The sequence below is a fragment of the Polyodon spathula genome, chromosome 3 (assembly GCF_017654505.1).
Source record: "Polyodon spathula isolate WHYD16114869_AA chromosome 3, ASM1765450v1, whole genome shotgun sequence".
Classification (NCBI taxonomy): domain Eukaryota; kingdom Metazoa; phylum Chordata; class Actinopteri; order Acipenseriformes; family Polyodontidae; genus Polyodon; species Polyodon spathula.
The window spans coordinates 50393359-50412331 of record NC_054536.1 but is presented as its reverse complement, the minus strand read 5'-3'; the positions used below and the strand labels follow the sequence as shown (position 1 = coordinate 50412331).

At 41.9% G+C, this 18973-nt stretch overlaps 1 protein-coding gene across 1 annotated transcript in view; it reads left to right on the top strand.

Annotated features, from left to right (window-relative positions):
* The window catches only part of LOC121309075 (ankyrin repeat and fibronectin type-III domain-containing protein 1-like), a 35233-nt gene that overhangs the window by 8655 nt on the left and 7605 nt on the right, over nucleotides 1-18973 (top strand). Inside the window, exons 4-15 of the mRNA XM_041241952.1 lie at nucleotides 3671-3868; nucleotides 4213-4329; nucleotides 6103-6200; nucleotides 6547-6637; nucleotides 7914-8024; nucleotides 8331-8430; nucleotides 9131-9260; nucleotides 9812-9931; nucleotides 10360-10458; nucleotides 10500-10601; nucleotides 12094-12263; nucleotides 12472-12625. Coding sequence (XP_041097886.1) covers nucleotides 3671-3868; nucleotides 4213-4329; nucleotides 6103-6200; nucleotides 6547-6637; nucleotides 7914-8024; nucleotides 8331-8430; nucleotides 9131-9260; nucleotides 9812-9931; nucleotides 10360-10458; nucleotides 10500-10601; nucleotides 12094-12263; nucleotides 12472-12625 — 1490 coding nt within the window. The remainder of the gene's footprint in view (nucleotides 1-3670; nucleotides 3869-4212; nucleotides 4330-6102; nucleotides 6201-6546; nucleotides 6638-7913; nucleotides 8025-8330; nucleotides 8431-9130; nucleotides 9261-9811; nucleotides 9932-10359; nucleotides 10459-10499; nucleotides 10602-12093; nucleotides 12264-12471; nucleotides 12626-18973) is intronic.

The window sequence follows — 18973 nt, the reverse complement described above, 5'->3', positions numbered from 1 at the left end:
TTAATTGTACTGTTAATTTTATTATTGATAGAAATAATGATGAACCACACCCTCAGTCCTCCAGAGAGTTGGCTGCATTGTTAGAGTTCAGTGACCTGGTTGACATATGGAGAAGCCTGCACCCCAGTTCAAGACAATACACCTGGTCTCAATATCACACAAACTGTGTATATAGAGCGAGACTAGACCAGTTTTATACTCCTAAAAATGATTTAAATAAATTAATCAAAGCAAGAATCATCCCCAGTAGTTTCTCTGACCATCATTGTCTATTAATTACAGTAATAATTCAATCAGAACCCCAAAGAACATCTTACTGGCATTTCAGTGTAAAATTATTACAAGATGTAAAATTCAAGCAACAATTCAAACTTTTTTGGATAATTTGGAAACAAGAAAAAGCACAGTATAAAGATTTAAGACAGTGGTGGGACATTGGCAAAATACAAATTAAATGTTTTGTCAACAATATACTATAAATGCAACCAGGTCACTGAACACAGCCGTGAGAGAGCTGGAGTCAAAAATCCTCCTCCTAGAGGAAAGTTTAAATTCAGAATTTAAAGAACAGACCCTGGAGAACCTAAAAGAGCAGAAACTCGCGCTGGGGAGCTTGCTGAAGGAAAGAGTGAAGGGGGCGATTGTGTGTTCCAGATTCATGGAGCTGAGAGACATGGATGCCCCCACTAGTTTCTTCTTCAACCTGGAAAGGAAGAGAGCGGACAGTAGTCAGCTGTGCTGTATCAGGACTCCTGGTGGGAAAGAACAGCACACCCAGGAAGAAATCAGCAGAGAGGCGGTGCGTTTTTATAATAAAGAACTTTGCAATCTAGAGGACACTGAGCGGCTGCTCCAGGGGTTACCCAGCCTCAGTGAGGAGGAGCAGATTCAACTGGACGCACCGCTGACCCACCAGGAGATGACCGCCGCTGTCAAGCAGCTCTCCAGCAGAAAGGTTCCCGGGATCGATGGACTGCCAGCAGAATTTTATAATATTTTCTGGGATATAATGGGGGAGGATTTACTCCAGGTTCTGAGAGAGAGCCTCAGCCACAAGGAACTGCATCTTAGCTGCCGTAGGGCAGTGGTTACACTGCTGCCCAAGAAGGGAAACAATCACTAAGAAATTAAAAACAGTTATTGGAACTGTGGTACATGTGGATCAAACATATTGTATACCGGGTCGCTCTATTTTTGATAACTTATTTTTTATTAGAGATTTTTTAATTGTAAATGATATTTGTGATTTGAATGTAGGAATGGTCTCCCTAGATCAAGAGAAGGCTTTCGATAGAGTCGACCACACCTACCTCTTTAAAACACTGGAGGCCTTCGGGTTTGGCTCTGGTTTTATCTCTTATATTCGGCTTTTATATTCCAACATTTTTATTATTTTAAAGATCAACAATGGGCTGAGTCAGCCCTTCCCAGTGTGCAGGGGTATAAGGCAGGGCTGCGCCCTGTCTGGTATGCTGTATTCGCTGGTTATAGAGCCCCTGCTGCACCTGCTGAGGGTAAGGTTAGCTAGATGTATAGTGCCCTCCTCGCCCTCTACACCCTTCTCTGCCACAGTGAAAGTGTCTGCCTACGCAGACGATGTGACTGTGTTTGTGAGTGGGGATGCAGATGTCCAAGCACTGCAGCAGACTCTAAGTGAGTTCCAGAGAGCATCTTCTGCCAGAGTAAACTGGGCAAATTGTGACACCTTCCTGTCAGGCAGCTGGGATGAGGGCACCCCTCCTGTCCTGCCTGAGGGGCTGGAATGGAACAGAACAGGCATTAAAGTGTTGGGGGTGCACCTCGGAACAGAAAACTACATGAAAAAGAACTGGGAGGGTTTGTTGGACAGGGTGAGGGGGCGGCTGCAGAGGTGGAAGGGACTGCTGGCCCAACTGTCCTTCAAGGGCCGGGTGCTTGTTATTAATAATCTGGTGGCCTCTAGCTTGTGGCACAAGCTGGTATGCCTGGACCCACCCCAGGGCCTGGTGAAGGAGATCCAGAGAGTGCTGCTGGAATTCTTTTGGAGCGGGAGACACAGTTTGAGGCCGGCAGTCCTCTACCTCCCTAGTGATGGGGGGGGGCAGGGGCTAGTCAGCATTTTCAGCAGGGTGGCAGCCTTCAGACTGCAGGTGGTTCAGAGACTCCTGTACACTGAGGAGGAGGCTCATTGGAAGAGGCTGGCCTGTTTCCTTCTCAATAGAGTTGGGGAGCTGGGGTTAGCAAAACACCTGTTTTTAATTGAGAACACCAGTTTTAGTAAAGCAGGACTTCCTCCTTTTTATCAAAGTATTTTAAAAGCCTGGCAGCTTGTGAGGGTGGAAAGGGATGTGGAGTCCTTGACAGGGCAGGACCTGTTTGAGGAGCCCCTATTTTTTAATCCACTCTTTCCAGTTAAGTTCCTCCAGTCGGTGATGCTCTGTGCCAGTTTTGTAAAAGCAGGTGTAACCAGGATGGTCCACCTGTTAAACCTTGAGCTCTCCTGCTGGCTAACTGCCTCCCAGCTAACTGCACAACTAGGCTGGCACTCAGAGAGGCTTGCAGAAAGACTAATGGGTGAGTTGAGGGGCTGCCTCTCCCCGCGGTCAAGGCAGTCCTGAGGGAGGAGCTGTCCAGAGGCACAGAGCAGAGACAGCTTTCCTTATTTCCAGGGATGATTGTGTCACCAGCAGTAGGTGAGGAAGGAGAGGGGGTGGAGAGAATGGAGGGACTTTGCTTAAATTGCAGAATGTGGAGGAAATTGTCTTTCACACAATGAATAGCAAACATACATACAAATTGTGTGTTAAAGGCACAGAGTATAGTAGGCTAAGGGATCTGGTAGACTTCAAGTGGAGAGCTTACTTAGCTGTAGAGGAGGGGCACAGGCCAGTGTGGAGGGTGCTGTACAAGCTGCCCCTCGCCAAGAGAGTGGGGGACCTGCAGTGGAAGATTCTACACTGCATTATGTCCACAGGCAGGTTTCTCCATAGAGTGGACCCCAGCATCAGTGAGCAGTGCGCTTTTTGCTCAGCAGAGGAAACTCTCTTTCATGCCTACAGTGAGTGTGAGAGGTTGCGGTCACTTTTTAATTTACTGCAAGGAATCCTGAATAATTTAAGGGTTGTTTTTAGTAGGAGCTTTTTATTTTTGGGGTTCTGTACAGTTTTAAAATGAAAAACAGGTGTGTTCTTATTAATTTTTTAATTGGACAGGCAAAATTGGCTGGTCAGTAACCTGGAGGACTTTCAGGAGAGGTGGTGTGTGGGAGATGCCTTGTGTGCTGTGAGTGAGGAGGGGGAGCTCCAGTTTTTGTTCTAATTTTAATTGAATTATTTTATTTAATACTTTTAATTATTTTTGGCTTTAATCTGTTTTCAGCAGGGAAAAAACACTGGTTTTTATTGATTTTTTATGATCCTTTTATTTTGTTTAAAATCTGTTTTTAAGGAGAACATGATGTATTTTAGGATTTTTTATTTCTGCTGAGGCAGTAGGAATCTTAACTTTTGTTGTGTTTTACCTTTATTTGAGTTTTAATGGATTTTATTTGGAATATTTAAATAAAGGATCTTAAAAGTCTCTCTCTCTCTCTCTCTCTCTCTCTCTCTCTCTCTCTCTCTCTCTCTCTCTCTCTCTCTCTCTCTCTCTCTCTCTCTCTCTCTCTCTCTCTCTCTCTCTCTGCTGCTCGTAGTGACCAGCGTTGAGGAGAGGGGGTCTCATCTGAGTGCTCTGGTCTTGGAGGCAGGGCGTAGGGTTCTAGAGCTTACCAGGGATGTGAAGGAGTGGCTTGAAACAGAAGAGGAGGGATCCCAGAAGAGGAGGGAGCTTAGAGTGTGGACCCTGAGACTGCAGCTCTATACCAGGATGAGAGACAACTACCAGAGCACAGGTATAGAGAGAGGGGAGAGGAGAGAGGGGGGGGGGGGGGGGAGAAGAGAGAGATGAGATAGGAGGGAGAGAGAGGGGAGAGATGAGGAACATAGAGAGAAGAGAGGGGATATAGAGAAGGGAAGAGAAAGGGAAGATGGAGGAGACAGGATAGAGTGGACATAGAGAGGAGGTTGAGAGGGGAGAGTTGAGAAAAGAGAACAGATGGGGAGAGAGGAGAGAAGGGTTGAAAGAGGAGAGAGATAGAGGGGATATAAAGAAGAAAGGAAAGGGAGGAGAGGGAAGGGGTAAGTGGAGCTGAGAGCGCAGTGTGATAGTTGATTTCTTGCTCTTTTTGTATTCCAGTAGCCCCGGGCCCTCCCAGTAATGTAGCTATACAGGTAACCAGTGAGACATCACTCATGGTAACATTTCGGGAGCCGACGAGCAGCCCAAATTCAGGGGTTATCACTCAGTACAAAGGTGGGTGGAAAATTATTTTAAACATGGTTAGCAATCCTTTAAAAGGAGGACCAGTGATACTGTTAATAAAGCTAATAAGAGGATGGATTTTAACTGTACACACTGTTTGCATAAACACGATCATTCAGAAGTGGGCAAACATGATAAAAAAACTCACTTCATTTCATTGATTTACTGCACTACCATACTCTGCCGTACAAGCTGGAAATGCATAGCATTGCATAGGGGAGGGGTTGAATTACACTTCCTGAGAGGGGCATTTATTTTATTATTTTCTTCATTATTACTGATAATAATGGAATGAAGAACTATTATTTTAGATTCTGAGAATAAATGTTTATTATGCAATACAACTGTACTATTTTTTCTTATAATAGTTTTGTAATTTATTTAATACTATTTATTCTGTTGTTCTTGCTGTTTGTAAAATGCTGCTTTTATAATAGGATATTCTGCGTATGTGTTTGCTGTTTATGTACAGAAGTTGATAGGCAGACAATAATATAAACATTCCCACTCTACACAATTTTTTTTCAGGATGGCAAGACGATTAAATGATTGGCATCTGATTCTGGTGAATCAGAATTTTCTGACAGTGATTAATTTATGTAATATAGGTGCTCTCAGTATTATTTATTTTTAAAATAAATGTTCACTTCTAAACAATGTATTGTGTTTAACAAAAGGCTCTAAATTCATAAAATTACTAGTGAAAGAGTGTCATGTATTTTAGCCATATTTAAATAAATGTCAACTAAACTTTCAGGGAGTGTTGTAGGGTTCTTCAGGTTACAGAATACAATGTGTTGCACCTTTATCTCATTGAAAACCCCAAATCTACTGATTATATATATATATATATATAATATATATATATATATATATATATATATATATATATATATATATATATATATAAAATTAGGTTTTTGGAAAATATATGGGTTTTCTTTTTGTACTTATTGAAGTGGAAAATCAGTAAAAATGTGTTTTATTCTGCACCAAAAACATTTCAAGTCTCTACTACAAAAATGATTCTTTATTTTTAATCAATTTCAAAGATAGAAAGGCAAAAAGTTAAAAAATGTTTTAAAAAAAAAATCACAAAATGACAGGTGAAACAATGTCTTGTAATTAATATTTCTAACATTAATATTTTTTTCAACAAAACTTTCAGGACGTATTGTCCCTAAGGTCACATTTTTATACATTTATCTCTCTGAAAACACTAAGCAGAATGCATCATAATAAAAATAAATACATCTGTATGGTTTGTGAAGTATTTATAATATTTCACAGAGTGTTCTGAAAAAAGAACACAATTTCTAAGGTGTTACTGTAAAAATTGAAGTTTAGTGATTTTTTTTTTTTTATTAAATACAGCCAAAAAAAAAAAAAAAAAAAAAAAGTCCTGATGGAGCATTCCACTGACAAAAGTGTGGTCCTTAAAGGGTTAAAGATGACTAGCACTCCTTTAAAAGGAGGGCCAGTGATAATGTTAATAAAGCTAATACGAGGCAAGAGAATGGAATTTAAAGATGGTTAGCATTTCTTTAAAGGGATGCTAGTGATACTTTTAATAAAGCTAACGAGGTAAGTGAATGGATTTTATAAATGATCAGTGCTCCTTTAAAGGGAGGCCAATGATGATATTAATAAAGCTAATAAGAGATAAGAGAATAGATTTTAAAGCCTTGGTTAGCGCTTGTTAGCTCTGTTTCTGTAGGAGGGTGGTTTCCTGTATGTCTGTCAATCTTTTGTTTGTCTCTGCAGTGGAGTGGAGTTGCAATGAGAGCTTTAACCCTTTGTGTGGCTGGGAGACAGTTCATGATCTGAGGGTCTTGCAGTTCAGCATCACTGGACTGACTCCAGTAAGCAGCTTCACTGATATATTCATTGAATCAGACACAGGGAGGGAAACTGAACTGAGAGCAAGCAGAAGTGTTTGGGCTAGTGTTCTATATCAGTGTTTTTGAAACTAAACTTAGTCAAGCAAACAAGTCTTTGGGCTCTAGTGCCTTCATCAATTTAACAGATCTGTTTCTAGTTCAAACGCTCATTCAGAAACTCTGCACAGAGAGTATAACTAAACAAAAAAAGTCAAGCAGCAGACAGTATACAACAGTAGCCAAATACAAACAGAAAGTGCAGTTACATTGTTTGTGCTGGTAGAGCTACATATTCAGCAGTGAGTTCTCTATCTGTCTCTCTCTTTAGGGGCTGCAATATTTTGTGCAAGTCTTTGCCTACAATGTGAAGGGGTGGGGCCCTGCTCAGATTTCCAGCCCTCCCAGTGCTGTACCATCTAGTAAGTAGTGGGTCAGCATATACAGTGCCTATAGTAAGTATTCACCCTCTTTGAACGTTTTCACAGTTTGTTGTGTTACCTGAAATCATGCATTTAACTGGGATTTTTTCCCTGTTGATTTACACAACCTACTCAACACTTTGAAGAGGCAAGAGAATTTTTATTGTGAAACAACAGTTAATGAAAAAAAAAAAAAATAAATTAAATGTCTTGGTTAGATAAGTATTCACCCCCCCTGAGTCAATACTTGGTAGAACCACCTTTGGCAGCAATTACAGCTGTGAGTATTTTGGGGTAAGTCTCTTCCAGGTTTGCACATCTGGATTGTGCAATATTCGCCCATTCTTCTTGGCAAAATTGTTCAAGCTCTGTCAAGTTGGATGGGGATCATTGGTGGACAGCAATCTTCAAGTCTTGCCACAGATTCTCAATCTGATTCAAGTCCGGGCTTTGACTGGGCCACCCTAGGACATTCACTTTCTTGTTTTTAAGCCACTCCAGTGTCGCTTTGGCTGTGTGCTTGAGGTCATTGTCCTGCTGAAAGGTGAATCTCTGTCCCAGTCTTAGGTCTTTTCCCGACTGAAGCAGGTTTTCCTCAAGGATTTGCCTGTATTTAGCTCCATCCATTTTATCGTCTATTCTGACAAGCTTCCCAGTCCCTGCCAATGAAAAGCATCCCCACAGTATGATGCTGCCACCACCATGCTGCATAGTAGTGATGGTGTTACCTAAACGATGTGCTGTGTTGGGTTTGCGCCAGACATAATGCTTTGCATTTAGGCCAGATAGTTCAATTTTTGTTTCATCGGACCACAGAATCTTTTGCCACATCTTTTCTCCCACATGCCTTTTTGCAAATTCCATGCAGGATTTTACGTGTGCTTTTTTTCAGAAATGGCTTCCTTCTTGACACTTTTCCATACAGGCCACATTTATGAAGAACCTCAGCCTCAGCCATTTTTTCACACGTTGAAAGTGTTGAGTAGGTTGTGTAAATCAAAGGAAAAAAAAACAAACATTTAAATGCATCAATATTTCAGGTTGTAAAACAACAAACTGAAAACCTCCAAAGGTGGGTGTGTGCGTCTGTGTGAATATTTCCTACCGACACTGTACAGTGTATACTACTATACTGTACTAGTCTAATTAGTTGGACTAAAATAAACTAGTCTTGATGCATCGCAGACCACTAGTTGAATACGATATCCGTGTTTGAGACAATTCGAACAAAGATGTCTGTAAATGGAAACCAATCCTCGCCTGTCTCCTGCTCCAGGTTGGAAGGAGTGCTGCAGCGTGATCCAGAGGAGGAGGAGGGAGCAGGAGAGAGCTGTGAGCAAACTGCTGGAGCAAGTGGAAGAGCCACAGTATAGAGGATTCTTCATAGGTAATACTGTGCAATACATACACACACAGACACAGAGTGACACACAGACACTGACACAGAGACACACTGAAACACAGACCCTGATTAAACTGCTGCAGCATGTCAAAGAGGCACAGTACAGGGAATCTCTATAGGTAATACTGTGCAATACAGCAATTTAACAATCTCATAGGCACACAGTAACAGAGACACACACAATGACAATAAATGCATTTTAATTATCCTTTTTTCCTCCTTCATCCCATCTCTCTCTCTCTCTCTCTCTCTCTCTCTCTCTCTCTCTCTCTCTCTCTCTCTCTCTCTCAGAGACCTCGAAAGTCCTTGCTCCCAGTAAGAGTCTGTCTGTGTCCCGAAGCCTCAAGCAGCTCTTCCACTCGGCAAATAAGTTCGCCCGTTGCCTTCAGAGGTAAAGAGAGAGTGCTGCTGAGCCTTCATGCTCACAAGCACCAACCAAATCATTCATACAGGCAACCCTATACAGAAAAACACAGATTGTGCAAACTTTGATTGTCCAAACAGCCCTTTGTCAGCCTGTCCAGTTGTGTGCTGTGCTATTCTGCCCTGCTGTCAGACAGAATGGCTGACCAGTCTTCAGTCTGTGGTATCTCAATCCCTAGTAATTACAGAACAGAGCAGTACAGTGTGTTTTATGTTTACAGTTAAATATATTGAATTAGATCTTTTTAAGGAGGTTTTTGATTGGGAAAGCTATGCAAATAATTTCACATTATTTACAATTTCACAACTACCCCCAGGTCCTGATTAATTTGCATAATTAAGGTTTTACTATTTGATTCCAAGCTTGATTTGATCATTTCCTTTTTGTTTGTGTGACAGTGTTAGTGTGTGTGTGTGTGTGTGTGTGTGTCAGCATGTTAGTGTGTGTTTTGCGGGTTTTGGTTTGTGTGTGTGTGTGTGTGTGTGTGTGTGTGTGTGTGTGTGTGTGTGTGTTGATAGCTTAACACCACCACCTCATATCCCAGTATTTGTACTGCGTGCAGTAATGTTAATAAGTGGGTCTACAAAGATTGTTTACAAACCCCAGCTGGGTTAATACACAGTTAAAGATCATTAAAATAGCCCCAGGTGGTGCGTCTCCATTTCAGGGGGGTGTACCTGGGAACTGTTTTCTACCATAAAGACAACATCCTGGTTACTGCCGAGGAGCAGATCCCATTGGTGGAGATCGACAGTTGCTCCACTTCCGTCACACAGGAGTTGAATTGGTTTGTGAAGGTGAGGGGTAGGGTTGAGGGCGGGGCTGCAACAGAAATAACACAAGTGCATGGTAGGAGGGTTCTTCTTCTTCTTCTTCTTCTTCTTCTTTCTCTCTTCACGTTTTCTCTCTGTCTTTCTTCTTAGTACTGTTATTAATAATTATTATTGGGTTGTATCTTATTGCTAGTATTAACAAATTATGCCAATTATACAACAGATATCTATATTAATAATAATATAATAATATTATTTTATTATTATTATTATTATTATTATTGTTGTTGTTACATTGTACAGTACATGTAATTCACATTAATATAGTATTATTAGTCGACATATTATCTATGATAATATTATTATTAATATGACTTGCTGCTGCTGTTAATATAATAAAACTTATTATATTATTATTATTATTATTATTATTATTTATTATTATTATTATTAGTATTAGTAGAAGTACTGTATGATTTTTTATTATTAACAGTACCGCTGCTTCTAAAAATAATAATAATAATAATAATAATTTTCCATGTGTCCCCTTGTCCCCCTATCCCCTCTTGTCCCAGCTGTCCTGTGCCTGGAAGGATGTCCAGTGGCTGCAGCAGGGAATGGCCTCAGCTCTCTCCTCCTCCTCCTCAGTGCTGCAGACCAGACAGAAGATCCTGCTAGCAGTGTCACAGCTACAGGTCAGTGAGACAGAGAGAGAGACTGTGTGAGAGAGACTGAGACTGCATCAGAGAGAGAGAGAGATTGAGAGACTGTCAGAGAGACAGAGACTTCTAGAGACTGTGAGAGACTGTGTGAGAGATACTGTGAGACAGAGAGAGACTGTGACTGTAAGAGAGACCCTGAGGGAGTGTGTGTGTGTGAGAGAGAGAGAGAGAGAGAGAGAGAGAGAGAGAGAGAGAGAGAGAGAGAGAGAGAGAGAGAGAGATTGTTAATTTGCTCAGTCTTTATACTACTAACAAGGGAGAAAGTTACAATAAATGATTGTTAGAACATGACTTCAGATATTCGTAATAATTTGTAAATATCATTCTTGCCCAGCCCTAGTCTTGTACTGATTCCTATTGTTCCTCTCTCCCTGTCTGTGTGTCTGTCTGTCTGTGTGCAGAGTGCTCTAGGCACTGCAGACCTGGGGCAGGTTTACTACGAGCCCCTCCGAGACCAGCAGGGGAACATGCTGCTGCTCACTCTGCGCCGGGATGGGGGAGGGGGTCAGGGGACCTGGGGACGTGCACTGGACCCCCCTAGCCATCGGTCTTCCAGAGGAGCCTGAGGAAGAGCAGCATGGCCACAGCAACAGGTCTGCAGCAGGAGCTCACCGCCATACACACACTCGCTGCACAGCTCAAGGTACAGCTTATATAGGAGTCTATATCTGTAGTACTTAGTAAAGTACTTAGTAAAGTAAAAAAGACAAGATGTCGACATACAAAGACCATCCTGCCAAGTCTAATGATCCAGACAGCATGTGGCATTACTTTTTACAAGAAGTGCCATCTGGGCAATCAGCGAAATGCAGAACATGCTTAAAGATTCTAAAAACATCTGGTGGATCAACAAAGGGGGTGCTCTCTCACCTTAAATCAGTGCACAGTATTGACTTAATTAAAAAGAGGAGGACTGAAAATGATGATGATGCAGCACAAATATCGACCAGCGCATCAAATTTGGTAAAGACAAATTTAACTGACAACTTTCAAAGAAAAAAAAACTTTGTCTTTGGCTGCTACCCTAGTTCGTATGACATCGTGTTCGTGTGACATTAGAGTTTTTGTTTTCTCGACTGACCTATGAGAAGCATTATGAGGAAAGGGTTTTGAACGATATCAGAAACAACAATTCGTAACATGATTGTTGACTACAGTAAGAAAGTAAGGAGTGCTATGATGCAGGAGATTGGAACTATGAAAAAAGAGGTTGCAAGGTTCAGTTTGACTTTTGATGAGTAGACTTCACTACATAATAGAAGATACACGAATGTCAACGTTTGCTGGAATGGAGAGAACAAATACTGGAGTCTCGGTCTCATTCGCATTATGGGCAGTGTGCCAGCAGACACCTGTATCGAATTTTTAAAAGAGGCTTTTACAGCATGGAATTTCACTTGAACGGGACATTGTGTACATCACTACAGATGGAGTCAGCATGATGGTGCTAGTTGGGTTCTTGCTACAGCTGCTGCAGGAAAGCTAGCAGTACCGTCAAATCTGATGAACTGCATCAAAACAGAAATGTCCCTCTGAAGGTGGATGGGGGCTGGGCCTGTACCTGCAGTTAGCATATGATTTTCTGATATCCATTCCACCAAACTGTCCGAAACAGCATTTTCGGCTGCAGGTGTTCTGTGCACAAAACTATGCACTCGTCTGAAAGATGAGGCAATTGATGCCTTGAGCTTTCTTTGTTCTTTTTTTCTAGTAAAACTCTGGCCTATTCTATAATGTTTAATTTCTTATTATATATTTTATTAGTGCAGTAGTCTACATTATGTAGCGTATGATTATAGGTTTGACATCTTATATATTTATATAGTGTGTAGTATATGTTATATAGTTAACAGTATGTTATTCTTGTGACGAGAGTAACATGACAAGCGTCTCTCATCTCCAAATTTAAATTATCAGTGTTCATTTAATACTTACATTCATTCAATGTTCATTGTGATTGATGTGTAATATACTTGAAATAAAAATGTTTGCTTAATTATTATTGTTTTCATTATTGTTATTGTTTTTATTATCATTATTATTAGTTTTTTTTTTCCCGTTTTTTTATATAGGAGTGTATACATGGTCTGTACACGATCTGTATTATTAAAAACTTCTCCCCCCCCCCCCCCCAGGAGAAGCTGGCCTATCACAGGCGCAGCACCCAGACCACTCCCCCTGGGCTCTATCTCGGCTTTCTAAAGCTCTATAGCTCCGTGGAGCAAAAGATCCAGGTGCTGGTGCCTCAGAAACAGCCCAACCTGCTTTGCCACTGTCGGGTCAGAGAGAACAAGCACGTCTCCCGGTCAGTACCCCCCTCTCTATACCCCTTTTTCCCTGTTCATCTTTCAACCCCCCTCTATTTCTTTCTTCTCTCCCCCTCTTCCCTCTCACTCTAAGCTATCTACCCCGTTTATCCCCTTTAAGCGGATTTAAATGTCTTATTCATTGTCACCCTCTGTCTCTCTCTGTCTCCCATCTCTCACTCTGTCTCTCTCTGTCTCTCTGTGCAGAATGGAGTGGGAGTGGCTGCAGGCCCTATCCTCTCAGAACCAATCAGTGGATTTGAGGAGCCGCCCCCCCCAACCTCCTCCTAGTGTGTTTGTGAGGGAACTGAGAGGCGCTGTCATTCAGCTACTCACCCAGCTCAGCATCCCTCTCGCTAAGGTACTGAGCACAATGTGCTAACACCGCCTATTGTTATAATAATAATAATAATAATAATAATAATAATAATAATAACTATAAATGAGATTACAGATGTGCCATGAGTAACCAGTGTTTCCTAATGTAGTATCGATCAGATAATAATCATCAGTAGTCGATGCATTGAGAACACTTCAGTATTCAAAAGCAAAAAGTTAAATAAAAATGTGTAGATGTTTCGCAAAAGTCTTCCAATACACTGAAAATATTCTTGTGCATATTATAAATATAACTGTACTGCATATTTATAAAGATATAATGTTTAACATTAATACCCCGATATCCTCTGCCACACCCTCACTGTGTTGATAATATACAAACAAAGTAGTTAATATTATTTGCTTAAAATACAGTACAATGCCTCCATTATATGATTACTATTTAAATCAGAGCTGTCAATTAATGCATACATTTTTTTTTTTTTTTTGAGATTTTTTTGTCTTGTACCTTTCGGGACACCATACTTTAATCCCGCTGCGGGAACATTGGATTGAGTGTCTGAGTGCAGTTATTGTTTAAATAAAAAGTTAGTCACTGAACCATGTAATGGAGCAATTATAGCTAGCATGGCTGCAAGAGGAGACCTCAGTGACTTTGAAAGAGGTGATTATTGGGTCGGGTTTGGCAGGAGCTTCAGTGATCAAGACAGCTCAACTTGCTGATGTTTCACAAGCAGCGGTGTCTAAGGTGATGTCGTCATGGAACTCCGAGGGAAAGACATCATCAGCAAAGGGGAACAGTGGGTGGAAGCGCATATTCCAGGATCGTGATATCCGTGCATTAATTCGAAGTGCAAGGCAAAACAGGCGAGGAACTGCAAATCAACTGACTGCAAATTTCAACCTGGGGCGCTAGCAGCTAGTTTAATCAAAAATGATCCGCTGAGAACTCCACAAAGTGGGATACCATAGTCGGGTTGCAGTGCACAAACCGCTCATCACACCTGGCAATGCACGTTTGTGAGTCCCGTTGTGCAAAGAGCACAGGCAATGGACTACTGAGCAGTGGAGAAATGTGATATGGTCAGATGAGTCATCCTTCACCACGTTCTCGACAAATGGATGAGTGCACGTGTGGCGCCAACTTAAAGAACTCTACAGCTCTGAGTGTTTAGTTCCAACAGTGAACGGTTCTGGTGGTTCCATAATGTTGTGGGGTGCATTTTCCTGACATGGTTTGGCTGCACTTATTCCTTAGAAGGCAAGGCCAATGCTAATAGCTACTTAATGGTACTGAGTGATCATCTTCACCCCATGTTGCAGCATTTCTTTCCTGCCGGGTAGAGGGGAGATGTGTCTTCCAGGATGACAATGCCCCCAACCACAGAGCATGTGTGGTCACCCAGTAGTTTGATGAGCATGACACTGATGTTATCCATGTGTCATGGCCTTCTTAGTCACCAGATCTGAACCCAATCGAGCATTTGTGGGATATTCTGGAATGATGCCTGAGACAGTGTTTTCCACCTTCATCAACCAGGCTTGAGTTGATTGACTTTCTAATGAAAGAATGGTGCCGCATCCCTCCTGCAGAATTCCAGAGGCTGGTAAACTCTATGCCATGGCGTATACAGGCCGTACTGCCTGCACGTGGTATACCCTATTAAGTGACTTTACATTGGTGTTAACATTTTATTATCCACTACCTGTATATAAAGAGAGGAGCCATCGCTGCCATCTCCAGTGCAAGAGGGGGAAGCCCCACTATCTCCAGTGCCAGAAGGAGAGGAGCTATTGCTGCCATCTCCACCATCAGAGGGAGAGGAGCCATCACTGCCGTCTCCAGCATCAGAGGGAGAGAACCATCACCCCGACTCCACCAGCAGAGGGAGAATGCCTGCTGGTTTCGCCTGCACAGCCTGAGGGGCAGGAGCACGAATGTCCACAGCTCAAGAGGGAAGACGGTGAGTGTCCACAGCTAAAGAAATGGAAGCCCCCGGGTCCACAACCCAGGATGAGAACAGCGACGGAAAAGTGCCTGCTGTTCCCACCTCCACCAGGAACGGGTGAACTCCTGCTGGTTCCACCTCCACCGCCATGGGAGGACTGCTTGCAGCTCCCACCTCCACCAGCAGAGGGTGAATACCTGCTCCTGACAAGCGGAGATGGCGGGTTCCTACGGACGGAACGAAACGATGGTTCCTACGGACGGAGTGAAGCGGGTTCCTACCTCGACGGGGTGTACCGCCCAACGACGACTGACCGTAGTGGCCCCCACGGACGACGGTTGCCTGCTGCCTGGCATCACCCGACACGGCCTGCTGCCCGGACACGCCAACGGACGCCTGCGCCCGGCATCGCCTGAGTTGCCTGCAACCGGACGACGCCAGCGTAGCGGACCCCAACTCGATCGACTGGGGTTCCTGCTGCTCCACATCGCCTGGGGTTGCCTGCTGTCCCACATGAGGCCATGTGTGCTGCGCACAAAGGGGGGGGGGGGGGGACATGTGTGATGGGGAGCCTCTCCCCTATGCATATTGTGCGCTATTTTTATAATTTATTATTATTATTATTATTATTATTATTATTATTATTATTATTATTATTATGTATTATTTGGCTGGACGAGCGAGACGCTGTCCGGTTATCGTTTTTATTTTTTAATACCTCGTGAGGAATGCGTGACTGATCAGCTACTGATTATTTAACTAGCTGAGAGTCACGCATCCTTATTTAATCTTGTGCAGACTATGGCTGAGGGGTAATAAGGTAATTAATTAATAGCCAGTTAACCTGTCGGCAAGAATATAAAAGCCTGCAGCTGACTGCGCTCAGGGTTGTGTGTGTCAGAGGAGAGACGTAAGTCTATAGAAGAGAGTAGGCAATTGCTAGACATGCTGGCTGAAAACCAGAACGATACTTGTTTATTAGTTGTTTGTTTGTTTATTTGTTTGCCCAACGTGCCGTTTTGTTTTGTGTATTTTGTTTGTAAAATTCTTTTGTTTTATTATTTAATATTTCACCTCCATTCCGTGTTTTGGTTTCTCTTCTGGTCTGATGTCACCACTGCAAGCCATCCTGGTCACAGTACTCCTTCGGTTTATTAAATGCTAAAAATGGATTGAGTGGTTACAAACAACATTGGGTCCCAGCTGATAGGCAATCTGGGTGGTCCAGTGCCTTTACAATTTTAACATCATTAACACTTCACGTCACTGGTGCGCGGTGAGCTGAGGACACACTGGCCAACCTAGCTCTCCCTCCCATCTGGATGGTGCTGGGCCAGTTGTGCGCCACCCCCTAGGAACTCCCGGTCACGGTCGGCAGTGACATAGCCTGGATTCAAATTTGTGATCTCCAGGCTATAGGGCACATCTGTGCGGAGCGCCTTTACTGGATGCACCACTTGGGAGCCCCTTTGCTTTGGCTTTTATAGAAGTTTTCCTCCGCTATGTGCATCAGAACACTTAATTAAATCTAAACATTTGGTCTGTTTTGGCAGCTGTTATCTTTAAGTGAATAATATATTTAAAAGGTCCCAGCAACTCCTTTAAAATGAATTGGATTTGACCTCATGTTTCCTCATTACTTTTCAGTGTGTTGTAGTAAACTTGACTCTTTTCATTTATTAGTGTGTGTTCAACAGACTTGGCTCCTCTCTACCTTAAAATCCCCTGCTTCAACAGATACTTTCCCAAATCCTTTGCATGAAGTCATGCTTTAGCTGGACTTAAGAAACTACCCACACCGGTATGTCCACTAAAAAGAAAAGACTTACATCCTAATTTTATAACTAAGCTCTCATTAATTTTATAAATAACTGTGGCAAAGTGGTTGACCCGGTTTAACAGTCTGGGATGTTTACATTGCGTGTAGAGGTGATCCAGTGCTCAAGAAAATGACAAAAACAATGTTACTAGTGAAATTATGGTTTATTTGTAATCCAAAGTTACAACAACAGTAAATAATAATGGTAATTGGCAATACACAATGATGTATGTTGCTCAGTAAAAACCACAGTGTTCAGTCCCGAAACAATAAACACAATATTTAATACACACACAATAAGTAAGTGCTGTAGTGCTCATGGTGCAAATACAATTAATCTTGAAATAAGTGCAGTGTTGTCCGGGTTTTGTGCTGGTCTGTAGTGACAGCTCCGGATCGTGTTAGCATCTAATAACAACAAACAAGTATATATTTAGACATGACTGCATTGCAGCCACTCCTCTAATCTGCGGCTGCCACATCACTTCCCTTATGGGCCGATAACTTGGTGTACTGTAGCCCCGCCCCCTTTCTAGATGGCCAACTTCTACCTAACCCTGGGAATGAATTGTCTGACCATCCAGTCCAGGGCACTCTGTTCCCTTTACACAGCACCCTGACTGATCGGGAGGGAGATTTATCACCAAGAATCATTCTGTCTCTGTCACAATAACATGAGGTAGTGAGAATAAGGCCATTAACTTTGTTTTCTTATATTATAAAGTACCACAGCGAAGGAACACTGAATTAGAGACAGTTTACTGACTGATAAATTCAGTTTGGATATCAAAATATATTCCCTTTATTGCCTAATGTCCAAAGTTGCCCCGCTCATGCAGACAGAGACAGGAGGCCTTTTTCAGTAAGTCTACAGATAAGGGCTTGTAGCTTCATGCATTTGCCAATGTTTTTTTTTTTCATTTATTTATTTTATTTATATAGCGACCTTTCCTACTCGAGTATCATAAGACACTGTACATAAATACATAAATGTATATGTATATGTATAGGTTTAGGATCCCAAATCAATCATAAATGTTTACATTAGTACTCATAACAGGCAAAAAATAAACTCAACATATAAAAATGACCATAATTATAAGTATAGACGCAAGCAGGAATAAAATATTTAAACATTTTCACAAGCATGCAGGCTTCCGTATGGTTGAGTGCACGTGCACACAGGACTCGTGCACATTACATACAGTGATGGTGTTAACACAGCATCTGTTGGGTTGGAATGAAGGCTGCTTTTTTGTTTCAACAAGTTCTGAAACAGTTTCAGTTGCATTTATTATTAAGTTGTAATCTACAGTTACTTCAAACTTGTAGATAAACTCAACCAATGTTTAAATGGTTCTGACATTTGCAGTTGTTTTCAAATGCACACAATATCATCAGTTTAGTCTTATCTTGTTTCAGTTGTTCATCAAGGTGGAGTTGTTTGTATTTTTAGTCTTAGCCAAGTGTTACACTGTATTAAATGTTTTTACTTCTGGTTTGCATGTAGATATTTCCTATACAAGCAAATAGTATTTTACTTGAATCTTAAAGTCTTTGAAACATAATACTTATCTGGAGACGTGGTTGTTGTCGAAAGGCAAAGTTAGAATGCAGTTGGTCTTCTTCATAACATGTATAGTTGCAGGCTGTAGAGGTGAGGAGTCTTATTCAGGACGAAAATATGTCCAACACTTGAATGGATCCCCATTCCAAGTGAAGGCTCAGTGGTTACTTCATGGCGAGACGAGAGTCTGGATCCAAGAGTCCAAGAGAACAAGTTAAAGCTTGTTTTGCTTTAAATATAGTGCTGAAAGAGGAGTTTACTTTGGTGATCCAATCACTTCCGGGTAAAACAGGAAGCTAAAGGTGGATCTACACTAGAAGCGAGCGACACGTGCGATGGGAGTGAATTTTGTATCTACATTAAAAGCAAATACTTTAGCAGAAACTCATGTGACCCTGTCCTTATCCCTCTTGCTGCTCTCCCATCTAATCCCACACAAGACAGAGGCGGTCCATTCACAACACCACTCATGCAGCACATAGACCACAGAACAAGCAAGCAAAGCCAACACACACACCAAAGAGAGAGTGAAGTCGCCACACACCCAGGAGACAGTGGGAAGAGGTAAAACACACACAATCACGCTCGCAGTAATACACCACAATACACCCCCAGCTCCTCGGATATAACGCTCCTACAGCATGTCCCCCAATTCCCTATAAAAGTGATTCATTCAGATAATACAGTACCGGTGTTCAAACTGTAAACAACTTCTCAGTCTAGCTTCCGTTTCTGTCTCTCACTTTTGATACAATATATGAACTGAAAAAAGCTGCACTGGCATTTTGTAACACAGCATCTTATTCAGCATTCATTTTATAACAAAATAAATATTAGACTTGTTACGTGGTTGTCTTTCCTAATTTATTTACCTTTTTGCTGCGAGAGGAGCTGCGGCTTCTCTGTTGCTTCGAACTGAACTCCCAGCTGCCGTTTAGCCAGACTATTTTATAGTTTAAAAACTGCTAATTAAAATTATCCACGAGTGGGAATGTTACCTTTTTATTTTTGATTACATGGTGCTTTATGCATGGT